Genomic DNA, 15,855 nt, shown 5'->3' on the forward strand with positions numbered 1-15,855 from the left:
GTAATTGTTAGGTGGAGTTTTTAGACAGATATGTAGGAACACACTGCTATAATAATATCTCAACACAACAAAGATTTGACACATCATAGATTTATTTTTCACTCATATCACCTGTTCTATTCAGGTCAGTTAGTGGTAGGAATAAGGAGAGGAAGGGCATTCTTCTCCATGTACCTACTCAGGAGCTCAGGACATTTGAAATGTCCCCTGTGGCTAAAGCAGGGGAAGAGACATCTAGAGGGTTTTATGCTGACCTTCCCATGCATTAGCCTTGCCAGTGTGTCACTTCTACTTTGACCTGTTAACCAAGATTATAAGGTACTTGCAAAATTCCCTTCCCCAATGGCAAGGGGGCTGGGAATGGTGGGGAGAGGAGATGGAGTGTTTGATGAGACCACTACCTGCTACTATAGGAACATCATTTCCCCTGCCTTTTCTGGTACAACTGTGGCAAAGCCACCAAACCACAGTATCTGGCCTGAGATTCCGTTGCTCGGGCTCCGATTGATTCATGGGAAACTCTGAAGCCTGGAGTCATAGGAAAGACTCATGTTACGTCCATTTTTCCTTGCAAATGCTTTGAGAGCAGGCTGACTGGTCCTGGCTTTCTTCACTGTCACTGTCAAACTTCCATCTGCATTACAGGTGCCAGAAGCTGACTGGACGGTGCTTCTCTGACACTGCATCCATCACTGACCTTCCCAGTGGAACCCTGACCCTGGCGACTCCACTTTGCTCAGGGCTGCAGAATACCATTAGGTATCGGCACGCACACTCTTTATTTTCTTGATTTTCAAATTTTCCTTTGGTCTCATTTTTCTCTCCAGTGCCAGTCCCTTGAATTACTGCCATGTTTTCATGTTTCAGTTTAATCAGATAGTTCATCTCTGGGGTTGCTGTCGCCTGGGCTTCAAATAAATAACTCTGGGTAATCATTTCTCAATGTCTTCGCACCCTCCCCGACACCTCCTCCCCCTGCCACCCCTGCACCTATTATTCAATGCATCTTCTTTATGATCCTAGCTTGGACTCATTTGTGAAAGTCATTTTAACTTATTTTCTGCTTGCGTCTATTAATACAATGCATTTCAATGCTATTGCCTTCATTAATTCTACCTTTGCTGCAGACTGACTCAGGAGATGCGCCTCAACCCCCACGTGTTAGCTTTTCAGAAGGGAGAGGGGAGGGGTTGCCTTAGTGGCTGGAATTTGCATCACCTCTGCTGATCTTATTATTCCTCCAGAGCAGCGGAGAGTCTTGTCTTGATTTCCCTGGGTTTCTCCTTCTGACCTTCTCCTACCAGCTCACCTTGTCTGCGCTCTCTCTCCAGGCAATCACCGTGTCTTTTCTGTGCCAGTGATGGCCTGCTGGACCTGCTGGCTGGACAGCTCAGCTGCCTGTCCTTGTGGCTGATCAAGCGCTCCACTCTAATCCTCCTCTGGCTTTGATCTCGAAGATCCTCCAAATCTACCCGGATCAGAAATAGACAAGAGTCCTCCAGGCAGCCCTGTGGGACAGAGGAGCCCCATCACTTGTTGGGAATGTTGGCTTCTTGATCATGTATTTGGCTCTCTCATTGACTTTTCTTCCCTTAAAATTTCAGGGAAACCTGGAAGACACCTAGCCATTTTGGTTTGAACCCCAAAGCTGTCTAGATTATCAGAGGAACTGGGGTTAGTGTGGATCCTCTGTTTCCTATGAATTTAGAGGAAGACCATCTTAGGGTGGTGAGGGAGGAGGTGAGTAGTGTGTGTGTGTGTGTGTGTGTGTGTCTGTGTGTGAGAGAGAGAGAGAGAGAGAGAGAGAGAGAGAGAGAGGTAGACAGGGAGGGAGGGAGGATCATACATTGTTCAAGAAACATGTCTGACTAAAAGAACTGAGAAGATGGAAACCCCAGACTTTGACTTGCTCAACTCACTTTTAGGCAAACCTGTCTCTTCTTCAAGGCTCTGTCTCTCCTCCAGCTAAACAAGCAGTTGGAACTGCATGGTTTCGATTTCCTCCGACTCTGAGCTTCTGTGTTCCTCTAAATGAACATTGACTTGAGAATCATGGTTCGGCCATGGACGATTTCTTTCAACATTTTATGCTTTGAATTTTTTTAAATTATAAATTTATTCAAAAAAATGATTGTGATAATCAAAGGAGATCAAAAATGTTAAAGCATGGAAAATATTTAATGGTACTTTTAAAATGCAAGTTACCCAACCTGCCTTTGTCCTCAGGGTCTTCATCTGCTCAGGCTGCTCTCATAAAATCTAGGTAATTTATAAACAACAGAAATGTATTGCTCACAGTTCTGGAGGCTGGGAAGTCCAAGATCAGGATGCCAGAAGATCTGGCATCTGCCAAGGACGAAGTCCCCGTAGATGGGGCTTCCTATGTGTCCTCACATGACAGAAAGAGAAAACAAACTCCTTCAGGCCTCCTTTATAAGGGTACTAATCCCATAAATGAGGGCTCTGTCCTCATGGCATAGTCCTCTCCTGCAGGCCCCACCTGTTAATATAAGATAAGGGCATTTGGGATTAAGTTTCAACATATTAATTTTAAAACCTAATTCACACAACAGTACTCAGTGTCTCCATCAGCAAAAAGCAGATAACAGCAGCCCATATTCTTGGAGCTGTTAGGAGAATTAAATGAGGTAATCCAAGCAAAACTCTTAAAATAGTGTCTTGATGATGTCAAGCATCAAATAACTGTTTCATTATTTAAGTTTTAATGGGGCAATGTAGCAGGGGGACCCCCTGTGCCCAAGGTGTGACTCAGGGACTGATTGACAGGAGGCAGTCTTGCTCAGAGGAGGCCTGGGTCTGAAATAGCATTTAGTTCCCAGCCTGGCCCCAGGGTCTGGGACTTCACTCTAATTCAGCATGGCTCTGGCTCAGTGGGGCATGTTGGTACTTTGGGGTTTAGGAAACTCTGGGGGTCACCATAAGACAGCATCCTGGGGCATACCATCAACAGCAAGTCCACTGTTATATGTATGGACCTTGAATGTCCCACAAAGGCACATGTTTTAAAGCCTTTGCCCTCAGGGTGATCCTACTGGGATGTGGTGGGACTTTGGGGTAGGGGACTAGTGGGAACTCCTTAGGTCACTCAGGAAATGCCCTTGAAAGGGATAGTGGGACCCTGTTTTCTTCTTCCTCTCTTTGTTTTCTGACTAAAATCTTGCAAGGAATTTTGCGCTGTCATGTACTCCTTCCATGAGATGCTGCCTTACCACAGGCCCAAAGCAACAGGACCAACCAGTCATGAACTGGAACCTCCAAAACTGTGATCCAAAATGAACCTTTTCTCTTCCTAAATTGTCTCTGGCATTTTGTTATTGTGGTGGAAAGCTGACTAACATCCACCAATAAGGACTATACTGTCATGAAGGAAATAAGGGAGTACCCAGAGCGTACTGTGATATCTATCTGTCAACCCTGCTTCTTCTGAGTTGGCTTCATTCTTGGGCAATTTCTCTTCTTGTGATAGTAAAAATAACATCTGGAAGCTTGAAACTTAAGAGTCTGAATTATCTACCATTCAAGAAGAATGCATTCCCCTTGAATCCATTTTTTCCCACCATCCCAGATATGGAACACCTATTAAAACTTAAATTGAGCAACAAATATACCACTTATAATAACTTTGAAATAATAATTATGTTTGCAGAGTTGAAAACTTGGGACTGACTGGGTTAATGGTATCTCAAGTCTTGGTTTTTGACTCTTATTGGCCCACTTTGGGTCATTTGTCCAGCCCAAACCTCTTGAGGCACCATAGAGATGACACCCTGATGGACATGGTCTAGATCCCCAGCCCACGATGGGGGCATTATTGGAGTCAGCCTCACCTGAACGTCCCAGGTTTTAGACCAAGAATAGTTGAGAGGTGGTCCTCAAAGAGTTGCTGGAGACTTGGAAATGATGGGTTTGGGTTGGTGTACATATTTCTTTGATATCCCTATGATGGGTCAGATTTCCCAGAAACAAACACTGAGATGAAGATTTATATGCTTGTGATTAATCAAGGAAGTGCTCTCAGGGAAGATCTGGAAGCACCAGAAAGAAACAGGACAAAGAAGAGAAAAAGGACAATTTCAACAAAGGTTAACTTCAGTCTGAACCCACAGAGGAACTGAAAGTGTCAATCATACTTCAGGGAGCTGAGCCTATCTGCTCAGAGCTCCCCTGGAAGAATGTAAACTTCTAGGCATGGCTGCCACCCATTGTGTATGGGGTACTCTGGCTTCAGGAGGCCTGAGAAGAATTAAAGTAGTGACCATGGACAGCAGAAGTACACTGAAACACACCAGCCATCAATAGAGGGATTGGGCAGAGAATGGTTGGCAGGGTTTATTAGAAACCCGAAGCCCATGGTTTCTTCTTTATGTCCTGCTTCCCAGCTCTGCAGTTCATCAGTCCAAATGAACGTGTTGCCTTTGCTTAGAATGAGGACACTTGGCTCTAAAATCCCCATGTCAGAGAAAAACCGAGGAATTTGATGAGGGTTGCAGTGCCGTTATGACCGCTTACCAAAGAACCCATTTGGTTGCCAAGCCAAATGTGCTCTCTGCACAGAGTGGCCTCACCATTTCCTAAATGATCCTGCTATGCAGATGATCTTTGATGTACCAATTGCAGAACTAAAGAGGCAAACAGTTTAAATAGATGTGCCAGAGGGGACTTGGCTCTCCTGTCTTGTCCATTGCAAGCCCAGGAAAGAGCTTCCTGCTCACAGGGGCAGCATGTACCATTAGGGACGGGCAAACAGGACCCCTGCATGTCACTGTCAGTGTTTGCCCTCAGGAAACACTTCCTGTTCTGGGAGGTGTGATATGGTGGAACTAACTGACCCCAGTTATCTTCCCTGGAGCTTAGTTGACTCTACTGCAGGGGGACTGTCTGGGCTTTTCCTTGGCCAGACTCCCTTTGTTGCTAATGGGTTCCTCCCAAGCGCCTACCCTAATTATGTCCACGACAAACTGTTCTCCCATCACCAATTGTATCCAAGCCATCAGTGGTCACCAACTGTGTTTGGAGATCCAGAAAGCAAAGTACCCGAAAATTTTCCAAATATTCCTCAGCCCCAGTTAGGCAGTCACTGCCTATCCCCCTCAGCCTGGTTCATTTTCCCTTCCGGCCTTGTTCAGATGCTTTCCCCAACTAGGATCCAGGAGCACCATTCCCAACATTCATCACCTTCTGGCTCCCATTTGTCCTACAAGAATGTTGGTTGCTTCCAGAAGGCTTCTCTTTTCTTCCAACTTTCACTCATTCCTCCCCCTGCCAACCCTTATTATAGCTCCTAGGAATCAAACCCAGGGCCTCAGGCATGTAGGGAAAACTCTCCATGACTGAGCTCCACCCTTGGCCCCATTCCCTCCTTTCCTAAGTAGAAGGAAGAATCAAAAGGGTCAATGGTCAAGTTAAATACTGAATGAATTAATAAACAAAGAGATGGAAGAATGAATGAAGGAGCTCAACCCCAATCTTACACTCCATCCTCTGGCATTTTACTGCTTTTTGACACTTTCAGGTAATTTCTCCAATAACCGCACAGGTTGCTTAGGGTGAAAGGGTTATTATTTTTATTTCCTTTACGGTTAGGCCTTGGGTAGAACAGTCTGATACAAAGGAACATTGTAGGCACAGCACTAAATTGGAATTCTGTATCCTAATCTTCCCCCCATCACTCTTTGAATGAAGTTGGACAAGTTTTAGGCTTTCTAAGCCTTAGTTTCCTATCTTTAAGTGAAGGGACTGGACTAAGATAGTCAGCTCTGGTGTAAGAATTCAGGTTCTTCTACATACGATCTGGGTAAATTTGAGAAGATGCACAATCTCCCTGAGTAAACAGGAAGGATCATTACTACCTCAAGAGTTGTTTTAAAGACCTAACAATATGATGTCTGCCAGGTGCTAAGCCCATGGCTAACAGAATCTCCAAGTTCCTGCCCATATTGACATAGTGAGAACATCCCTTCAAGAATGCTATATTAAATTTCTCTCTAAAAGAAGTGCAAGACCAATAAGCACACAAAGAGATATGCAATGCCACTTGTCGTTAGGGAAATGCAAATCAAAATCACAACGAGAAACACTTCACACTTATTAAGAAGGCCTTAGAAAGAAATGAAATTCTAATATGTGCTGCCACATGGGTGAACCTTGAAGATGGTATGCTAACTGAAATAAGCCAGACACAAAAGGACAAATATTATATGATTCCACTTATATGAGGCACCTAGAGTACTCAAGTTCATTGAGACGGAAGTAGCTATAACAAGATACTAGAGACTAAGAAATTTATAAAGGATGGAGGTTTACTCAGCTCACGGTTCTGTAGGCCAGGAGGTCCAAAGTCAAGGGGTGGCAGCTAGTGAGGGGCTTCTTGTTGGCAAGGACTCCACACTGACCCTGGGCAATTCAGGGTACCACATAGTAAGAGGGACACCCACAAGAAGCAGAATGAAACTGACTTTTGTAACAGACTCACTCTGAGAGAACCCATTAATCTACTAATCCATGAATGAACTGATCCATTCATGAGGACAGAGGTCTCCTGACCTAGGACCTCTTACAGGTCCCATTGGTCCCTCCTCACCATGAGGATAACATTTCATCATGAGTTTTGGTGAGGACATTTAAACCACAGCACCAGGAGTTTGCGGAGAGGAATGGGGAGTTTAATGAATACAGAGTTTCAGTCTGAGAAGATGAAAAAGTTCTGGAGATGGATAATGGTGGTGGTGCATGACACTGCCGAGGTAGTTAAAGCTATTAAACTGCACACTTAAAATGATAAATTTCATGTCATATATATTTTACCATAATATAGATTTTTTTAAAAAATGCAAAACAATTGCCACAATTCAAACTTAGGATCCTTTGGTGTATTTCTTTCAAGGTAAAGGAGGCCCAGAGCTCCAGCTGCTCTTGGAGCTGAAGGTAAAGATCAGCCTGGCTGAGCTGTGCTTTATGCTAAACTGGAAGAAACTGGGTTGGTCTGTCCCTTTAACGCTGGTCCCACCAGAGCAACGGCTTTTCAGCAGGAGCCACGAGCATGCACATCATGAAGTCAGGCAGGACCTCTCCATGGAAATCAGCATTTATTTGAAGATTTTAGTGCTCGATTTAGCCTCACCCAGAGGTGACCTTCTATACATGGCCCAAAGAAAAAGTGATTTCTTTGATCATCCATCTGACCCCAAACTGACCTCCTGCATCTTTTCAATTCATTTTAAATCATTCCATTCAGGCCAAAGTCATTCCAGCTTCTTAGCAAAGAACAGTTTTTAACCAACAATTCCAGGTTGATTTCAGGCTTGCTCGCTTAAATAGCAAGAATAAAATGTGTGAATTCAGGGTCCTTCTGATCTGGGGCTGTAGGGAAGGAAAATGAAGGAAAATATTCATAAATGGAAGGAGGAGAAATGGATGTGAACTAATGCTTGTTTGGACCCCATCTAAGTTGGAGGAATATGACTTAACTCCTGGGCTCCTGGGTGGGGATCGTAGCTCTGAGGAAGCTCAGGTCAAAGTCAGCATCTTCGCAGGATGCTGCAAGAAACAGCAAGCCCACGTTAAGCTGGCTCAAACATTAAGGGAAACGTTTCCTCTCGAAACATCTCAAGGCAAGAGGTAGGGTGACTATGGGTTTGGCAACTCAGCCACTCAGTGTCATAAGGAAGAACTTGTTTCGCCCATCTGTCCCCTTCCTCCATAGCACAAGATGGCTGTCATAGCTTCAGAGTCCACAGAACAAAGCTATTCAGCAGAAGCCATGACCCTGAGCCAGCAGACTCTCCTCCCACGTGGCTCCCATCATGTGCCAAGGCTGAAACTAGGAGTTGACATACTCACTCTGTAAAGGATTAGGACAGCAAACATTTTTGGCTTTGAAGTTGTACATTAGGTCACAATCACTTAACTCTGTCTTTGGAATGTGGAAGGTGTCATAGGTAATGAGTCAGCAAGCATGGTTGTGTTCCCATAAAACTTTATGAAAACAGGTGGCTGCCTGGATTTGGCCCATGGGCTGTCATTTACTTACCCTTGCTCCGTACCAGCTACCCTCAAACACAGGATCCAATGACTGTGAACCATGTCACAGGCCATTGGTCACTAATTTGTAACATCAATGTCAGTGGCTTCCTCCATTCTCCGTTGGCAGCAGATAAAGAATATTGAAGAGGTTCTAATTCATGGCACTGAGCTCAGGAGCACCCAAAAGGCAGAGGAAGTCAGAACACAGCAAAATAAATGAGAAGAAATTTTCAAAGAATTTCTTATTTCCTGATCCTCAAAGCAGATGGTAAGGGAAGACCCAGAACTAAGTTTGGCTAAACTTTGTTCAACTTAACAAATTTAACATTTAAGAAAATAATTACATTGAGGGGGCACTGTAATTCTTCTGAACATCTAAATATCACTATTAATGCTCTATAAATTGTTCTTCTACCTCCTTTTTGTTTCTCCTAAATGAAATTTACCACTGAAAAATGACTTTAGAACTCAGTCTAAACCTCGAAATTTACAGATGAGAAGACAGAAGCTCAGAGAAGGCGAGCTGCTTTTTCCAGATCACATAGTCACTCAAGTGGCAGATCCAAGACCCAAGCCCAGGTTTTGGTAGGTTGTAATATTGTTCAGACTATTTGCTGTCCTTCCAAAGAGAAGGATTATACGATTTCCTGCAGGATGGAGTGTGGCTCTTGGGTATCGTGTTCCTCCCTGCAGGTGACATATATATACACGACTCCCCTGCCACAAACAGATTGACATGCTCTTGAACTCAGAAGTGACCATGTGACTTGTTTTGCCCATGAAATGTGGGTCAAAGTGACATGTGTCTCCTCCTTTTTTTAAATTCAGTACTGGGATTGAACCCAGGTAGCTCTATCACTGAACTACATCTCCCTCCTTTTATTTTTTATTTTATTTATTTATTTTTTGAGACAGGTCTTGCTAAGTTGCCCAGACTAGCCTGGAACTTGTGAATTTCTGATTGCCATGCCTGTCTGCCCTCTCCCACAAGAGTGATGATGGCCAGAGACTGATGTCTAGCCTGAACCACAGCTGAAGAGGAGAGGAAGCACAGCCATCGCTGACTTGTGATAGGCCCCTGAGATCTGGGTTCCTTTGTTACTGCGGTGGAGCTGGGCCCATTCTGACCAAAACATAGGCTTTCTGACCCCGAATGCTGCTCTTTCTCACCTGGAGAATCTCAGATTTCCAGCGATTTTTACATGGGATTTAACAGCACAGGCTTTCAAGGTGAGCTTGACATGTTATTTCTCAGTTTCCTCATCAGTGGTATGAAGATAACACTGGTACTGCCTAGCCCACTTGAGCTTCTATAACCAAACACCCTCCATTAGGTAATTTATGAAAACAGAAATGTATCGCTCTTAGTTCTGGAAGCTGGGAGGTGGCATCCATTGAGGGCTCTGCTTCACACATGGTGCCTTGGATGGGTCCTTCCATGGTGGAAGTGGTAGACAACTCCTTTGAGCCTCTTTCATGAAGCTCTGTACTCATGACATGAGCCACTCCCAAAGAAGCCATCTCGCAACACTATTGCTCTGATGCTTGGGTTTCAACATGTGAGGATCAGCAACATTCCGACCATAGTAGGTAAGGACCGTACGGGTATATGGCAGGGATTGAGCGAGGAGAGCCTGTTTGTTGAGGAGCCCTGGGAAAATGTTGGTTATTATTTGACATCATCTCTCCCTGGCTGACTTTGCAGTGATAAGCTGTGGTCAGGGTCAGTGTGAGGGTTCACTAAAACTGTTCCATGGTCTACATGCAAACAGCCACCTCTCCAAAAGTCACTGTCCCCCACGTGTGATGCTGACAGCCATCACCATTCCTGTGACAGGTCTAGGGGAAAGGGCAGGAGAGGCTTTATTGTGGAATGGTCAGGAGCAGGGCCCCTGGAGTCACCGTGGATGGGTTCAAATCCTCTGTCTGTGCCTTCCTTCCTGCATGCCTGTAGCTAAGCTCCTAACCTCAATGAACCTTAGCTTCCATCTCATGGGGTGAGGTAAGGATTCAGTGAAATGATTCATGAAAAAATGCTTATCACGGTGTCTGGCACACTGCAAAGGCTCAGCAGATGTCGGGATCGATATCAGTATTCTTTCCTGCCAGTACCAGCCAAAAAGAGTGGGCAGGAAAGGAGCCGCAGGAGGTGATTCATCCCTCAAGGCTTCTGAATGAGCAACAGGGATCACTGCATCTTACCTTTGTCCTCACGGATACACCTTGAAATCAGGGGCTGATTGCCTGGATGGTGCCAGGTTGGTACAAAATCAAGCATCCTCCCCCACACCACACAATTGGTATGGATTCCCATGACTGACAGGGACCAACAGGTCTAGTAGACATATCATGTGGGTCACCGGACATCCAAGAAGGTGCTGGCTGCACTAGCCTGCCCTGGGGATGTGGGTTTGATGACCTCAGATCAGGGTCACACATCATGGGGGGAAGTGCTGATGGTGTAAAAATACACCGTGCCATTTTACAGGGAGTCCACGCTTGGCATGGAGATGCCCACAAAAGGAACCCCCTTACTCATGACCTTTTCAGCCACATCCTTCTGAGAGCACACCCTCAATGCTGAACTGCCTGAGCTGGAGTTTTAACACACTCACCAGACTGGGAGCTCTGCCTGGGCCCAGGAGTGCTGGCCTCACCTGCTCAGGGCCTGGCCAGAGGTAAACTGGAGAAAGATCTGTTGGATATAAGCCCCTAAATCCCCCTTACCATCCTGGCTCTTATCTACTAGAAATCTCAGCATTTCTCCATTAAACCTTAACATGCAAATGTACCTGGAAGGGGGAAACCACGAGGCTCTGCTAGTGTTTGAGAGAGCTCATCAGGTGTTGTCATCTGGGTTGCCACAAGTGTTTCTTGAATGCTCACATGTCAGGTACTGCCTTCCTCCACATTTGGAAAGATGGGGGAAGTATGAGACTAAAATGGTCAATTTCAATTGTTCACTTGATTGGATTAAGAGTCGCAGATGATTGAGAGGCTTAGGGGTGTGTCAGTGAGGGTGTGTCTAGGAATGATTGAAGTGTGCAATAGCCAACTGAAATGGAGACCCTCCCTAAGTCTGCGCAGCACCATCCAGTAGGATGGTGGCTTGAATGGAATAAAAATTGGAAGAACCAGGAAGCAACAGCAAATGCAACTCCACTCTTCTTGAAGGGATTCTTGATTGCTGCTGAGGTCATCTGAGGATATCGGACACTTTTTCACTCTTGACAAAGCAGACTGTGCCAGTGATTCTCCAGAAGGCTTAGGTCTTGGACTAGGGTAGCACTAGTGATCCCTCTTGTTCTAGGGCTTCAGCCTCTTGGATGACCTAGCCACTGGTTCCCCAAGCTCTCCAGGCTACAGACAGCCATTGTGGACTATCCAGCTTCTGGTCACCTAAGCCAATGGAATAAATTCCCTTTTTATAATTATACTTCCTGTGAATTCTGTTCCTCTACAGAACCCTGACTAGAGAACACTTATGAAGGCTCAGAAGGGGAACAGAATGAAGGGTGCGGCATGGAACTATCCAGAACTGCGGGTGTGCCCCTCAGCAAATATTACATAAAGTTCAACAGACTTTATACTTTTTTTCCCCCAAATGTCACCATGAATTAACAGAACTCACTCCTGGGTTACTGGGAATGCATCTTTTCTGCATCCATCATAGCAAACCTTGAGGTTGGAAAGAAAATCTTTCATTTGGTGAATGATTGTGTAGGAGTATTACGGAGTCAAGGGAGAAGGCAATGAAGATCTATGAGAAGAAATAGTGTGGAAATTGGAATATCTTCAATAAAATAATTGAAAGTCAATATTTCAGGGTAGTTTAATTTCCTATCGCGTTTTAATGACCAATAAAGAAGATATAAAAATGTCATTTATAGAGAAACTCTAACATTTTTGTTTTCCTGGTTATTTTAACAGATCAATTGGAACATACAATATGATTTTCAAAATAAATTTTTTACCAAACACTATAATCACTCATGTTACAGATCTGTGTAGTTACTGCTTATCACGCAGTCAAGATAGAAGTGAATAGAAGTTAAACAGGAAAAGAACTCTACTCTTTTCCCTTCTGATAACAAGGTAAGGAAACCTTTGTAAGCTCCATGCCTAGGCATTTTCCCATTCTGTTTGCTTTGACTGATTTTCAACAGAAAGTTACAATGTTTCCATTCTCAGGTACTTGGATGATATTGATGACTACACATGAGGGGTCCTTGGGATTTTAGGAGGTGAGGCGCAGCTTTTTAATCCATTAGCTCCCGTCTGCCTCTGTCCACCACCCAGAACCACCCCAAGCCTTCCAGCTAAGGTGAAGTTTCATGGGTTGGATGGACCCAGTACTCCAAGTGTGGGAGGGGCTATGGCCAGGGCACCCAGCTGAGCTGATAGCTCCTGCTCCTGCAGACTCATCCTACTTATCTCACACGCCCTCCTCCTGCACTCAGATCAACCCCAGGGATTTTTACAGTCGGACTTCTGACGCCAGTAGCATTGCAAATGCAGAATTGGGCTTCTCAGCAAGGACCTCTGGTTTGTCAAACTCAATCACCTAAAAGAGAAGAAGAAATGAAATTAAAAAAAAAAAAAATCACCCACCATAATGCCCAAACCACTGAAGGCTTTGGGGAGGTGAAGGCAACCACAGCTTTCTGCACCTTCCCATTTTCCATGACCAGGACACGGTCGCAGTTGAGAACAGTGTTGAGGCGGTGGGCGATGGTCAACACCGTGCAGCCTTTGAAGGCATCTTTGATGGTACTCTGAACGAGGGTGTCTGTCTTGGAGTCCATGGAGGCAGTGGCTTCGTCCAGGAGAATGATCTGTCAAGGAAGAAACACTGTAAAAATCATGCCAAGCCAAAGCTGTGCCAAGAGGGAAATTCACAGTCTCAGCTCTATTTATTAAAAAGAGGGAGAAAAGCATCCATTTTTAAAAAAATTACAAAAAAAAGTGAAAGAACATTCAAATCACACCCACTTCACCTTCCTTAGAGAGGCTTGCTGGAGGAACAAGGCTGTATGTTCACCATCCTCCTTTTTTTAATGGTGTATTCTAATGTTACAAATATGTAGAAATAAACCTTGAATTCATCCCATTTATTAATTCTTGATTTTAATTCTTGTGCTTTAGGAGTCTTATTAAGGAAGTCAGGGCCTAATCCCACATGATGGAGATTAGGAACTACTTTTTCTTCTATTAGACGCAGAGTCTCTGGCTTAATTCCTAGGTCCTTGATCCACTTTGAGTTGAGTTTTGTGCATGGTGAGAGACAGGGGTTAATTTCATTTTGTTGCATATGAATTCAAACTAAAAAGCTTCTTCTCAGCAAAAGAAACAATCAGTGAGGTGAATAGAGAGCCTACATCTTGGGAGCAAATTTTTACCACTTGCACATCAGATAGAACACTAATGTCTAGGGTATACAAAGAACTCACAAAGCTAAACACCAAAATAACATTCAATAAATGGGCCAAGGAAATGAACAGACACTTCTCAGAAGAGGATATGCAATCAATCAACAAATATATGAAAAAATATTCAATATATCTAGCAATTAGAGAAATGCAAATCAAAACTACTCTAAGACTTCATCTCCGGTCAGAATGGCAGCTATTATGAATACAAACAACATTAAGTGTTGGCGAGGATGTGGGGGGAAAGTCATACTCATACATTGCTGGTGGGACTTCAAAATAGTGCAGCCAATATGGAAAGCATTATGGGAATGGAACCACCTTTTGACCCAGCTATCCCACTCCTTGGTCTATACCCAAAGGACTTAAAAACAGCATACTACAGGGACACAGCCACATCAATGTTTATAGCAGCACAATTCACAATAGCTAAACTGTGGAATCAAACTAGATGCCCTTCAGTAGATGAATGGATAAATAAAATGTGGCATATATATATACTGTGGAATATTACTCAGAAATTAAAGAGAATAAAATCATGGCATTTGCAGGTAAATGGATGGAGTTAGGGAATATAATGCTAAGTGAAGTTAGCCAATCTTCAAAAAACAAATGTTAAATGTTTTCTCTGATATAAGGAGGCTGATTCATAGTGGGGTTTGAGAGGGGGAGTGTGGGAGGAGCAGACGAACTCTAGATAGGGCGAAGGTAGGAGGGGAAGGGAGGGGTGTGGGGATCGGAAAGATGGTAGAATGAGATGGACATCATTACCCTAAGTACATGTATGAAGACATAAACCATGTGACTTTACATTGTGTGCAACCAGAGATATGAAAAATTGTGCTCTCTATGTGTAATATGAATTGTAATGCATTCTGCCATCATATATAACAAATTAGAATAACATTTTTTAAAAAAAGGAACCTTGAAGAGACCTTCAGCAAACCAGTATAAAAACAACACTTACATACATTTGCTACTGCTGCTGTAGCAAATGACCACAAACTTCGAGGCTTAAAATGACAACAAATATATCATCTTATAGTTTTAGAAGCCAACAATCCCCCAAATCAAGATGTCATCAGGGCTGCGTTCCTCCAACAGACTCTTGGGAAGAAAGTGCTTTGCCCTTTTCCAGTTTCTAGAAGCCACCTGCATTCCTTAGCCCATGGTCCCTTCCTGGAATCATATCTCCTTCTCTCTTCTTCTCCTGCTTGCTTCTTATAAAGACTTGTGAATAGGCCAGGCCCAATGAGATACAGGAAAATTTCTCCATCTCAAGACCCTGAACTTAAGCCTATCTTCAAAGTTTTTTCTGCCATGTAAGTGAACATTTTCTATAGGTCTAGGGTATCATGGCATGGACATCTTCCCCCCCCCCCCTTTTGTAGAAGGAGCATTGCTCTGCTTACCACAGCACTGATTTAATTTTATAAATTAGAGAGCTTAAGCTCCTACCTCTGCTGGACCTTGGTCCAGTAATTTCTCCATGGCTCCATTCCCTCATGGGAAGGGGAGTTATGCTTTATTATGAGAAAGAAATGGAAAGACACAGAAGCACTTAGCATGAGCACTGCCATAGGAGGCACCAAGCACAGTCCTGGCTCCCTTTCCCCTGCCACCGGCACATCTACAGAATACACATGGTGTGTCCCACCCTTGATAAAGATTCAGAGCGGGATTTCCTAAAAAATGGCATTCTCCAAATCAGTAAGCAAGGCTAGCTAAGTCACTAAAAAAAAAAAAAAAAAAAAAAAAAGAATACGTTTTACAAATTGTGAAGGCTAGCATTCTGTTGGCCTTCTTGAGTGTCTTGGGTACTGTTTCTGAGGACACAGAATTGTTCAGGGACAAAGGGAAAAAGTTGAGAGACAGATTTTTCAAACTCAAACGACTTAGGGGAACAGAGAGAATACCTAAGCAAGACCTCCCGGTGGGGCAGCCCAGGGGAGGAAAATGCTACTGCTGAAAATGGCTGTTATTTTTCAATTTTTACCCCTCACAACTTTGTCTTAAGAAAAAGTGATCGGTTTTTAAATGGCTCAATTGCTCTGTCTTTGCTGAAAGACAAACGCCGGGCCCCGTCTCCTGGATTGAGCTGCACTGCAGGAAATATCCAAAATTTGACCAATCCATTTTCCGTGCTGTTTCCTTACTTTTGAATTACGGAGAAGGGCTCGGGCCATACAAAGCAGCTGACGTTCCCCTACTGAGAAGTTTTCCCCATTTTCTGTGACTTCTGCTTGTAATTTTTCCGGGAGTTTCATTATCTATAAAACATAGAAAATGCCACATTTATGCTGATGATCTATAAAATTGTCCTGAATCGTCTGTATTGATTGCCCCCTTCTCTTGCATTTATCAGCTTGCTTTATTTTACTGC

General features: G+C 43.8%; 1 protein-coding gene across 4 annotated transcripts in view; it reads right to left on the minus strand.

Moving 5' to 3' along the window:
* Positions 1 to 12,520: 12,520 nt before the first annotated feature.
* Abcc12 (ATP binding cassette subfamily C member 12) overlaps positions 12,521 to 15,855 on the minus strand; it is a 59,517-nt gene continuing 56,182 nt past the window's right edge. For all 4 annotated transcript variants that reach the window (XM_076838297.2, XM_076838295.2, XM_076838296.2 and 1 more), the window contains 3 exons: positions 15,629 to 15,742; positions 12,714 to 12,878; positions 12,521 to 12,607 (listed from right to left, as the gene is read on the minus strand). In XM_076838297.2, coding sequence (XP_076694412.2) covers positions 12,521 to 12,607; positions 12,714 to 12,878; positions 15,629 to 15,742 — 366 coding nt within the window. The remainder of the gene's footprint in view (positions 12,608 to 12,713; positions 12,879 to 15,628; positions 15,743 to 15,855) is intronic.

Source organism: Callospermophilus lateralis, chromosome 18, assembly GCF_048772815.1.
Source record: "Callospermophilus lateralis isolate mCalLat2 chromosome 18, mCalLat2.hap1, whole genome shotgun sequence".
Taxonomy (NCBI): domain Eukaryota; kingdom Metazoa; phylum Chordata; class Mammalia; order Rodentia; family Sciuridae; genus Callospermophilus; species Callospermophilus lateralis.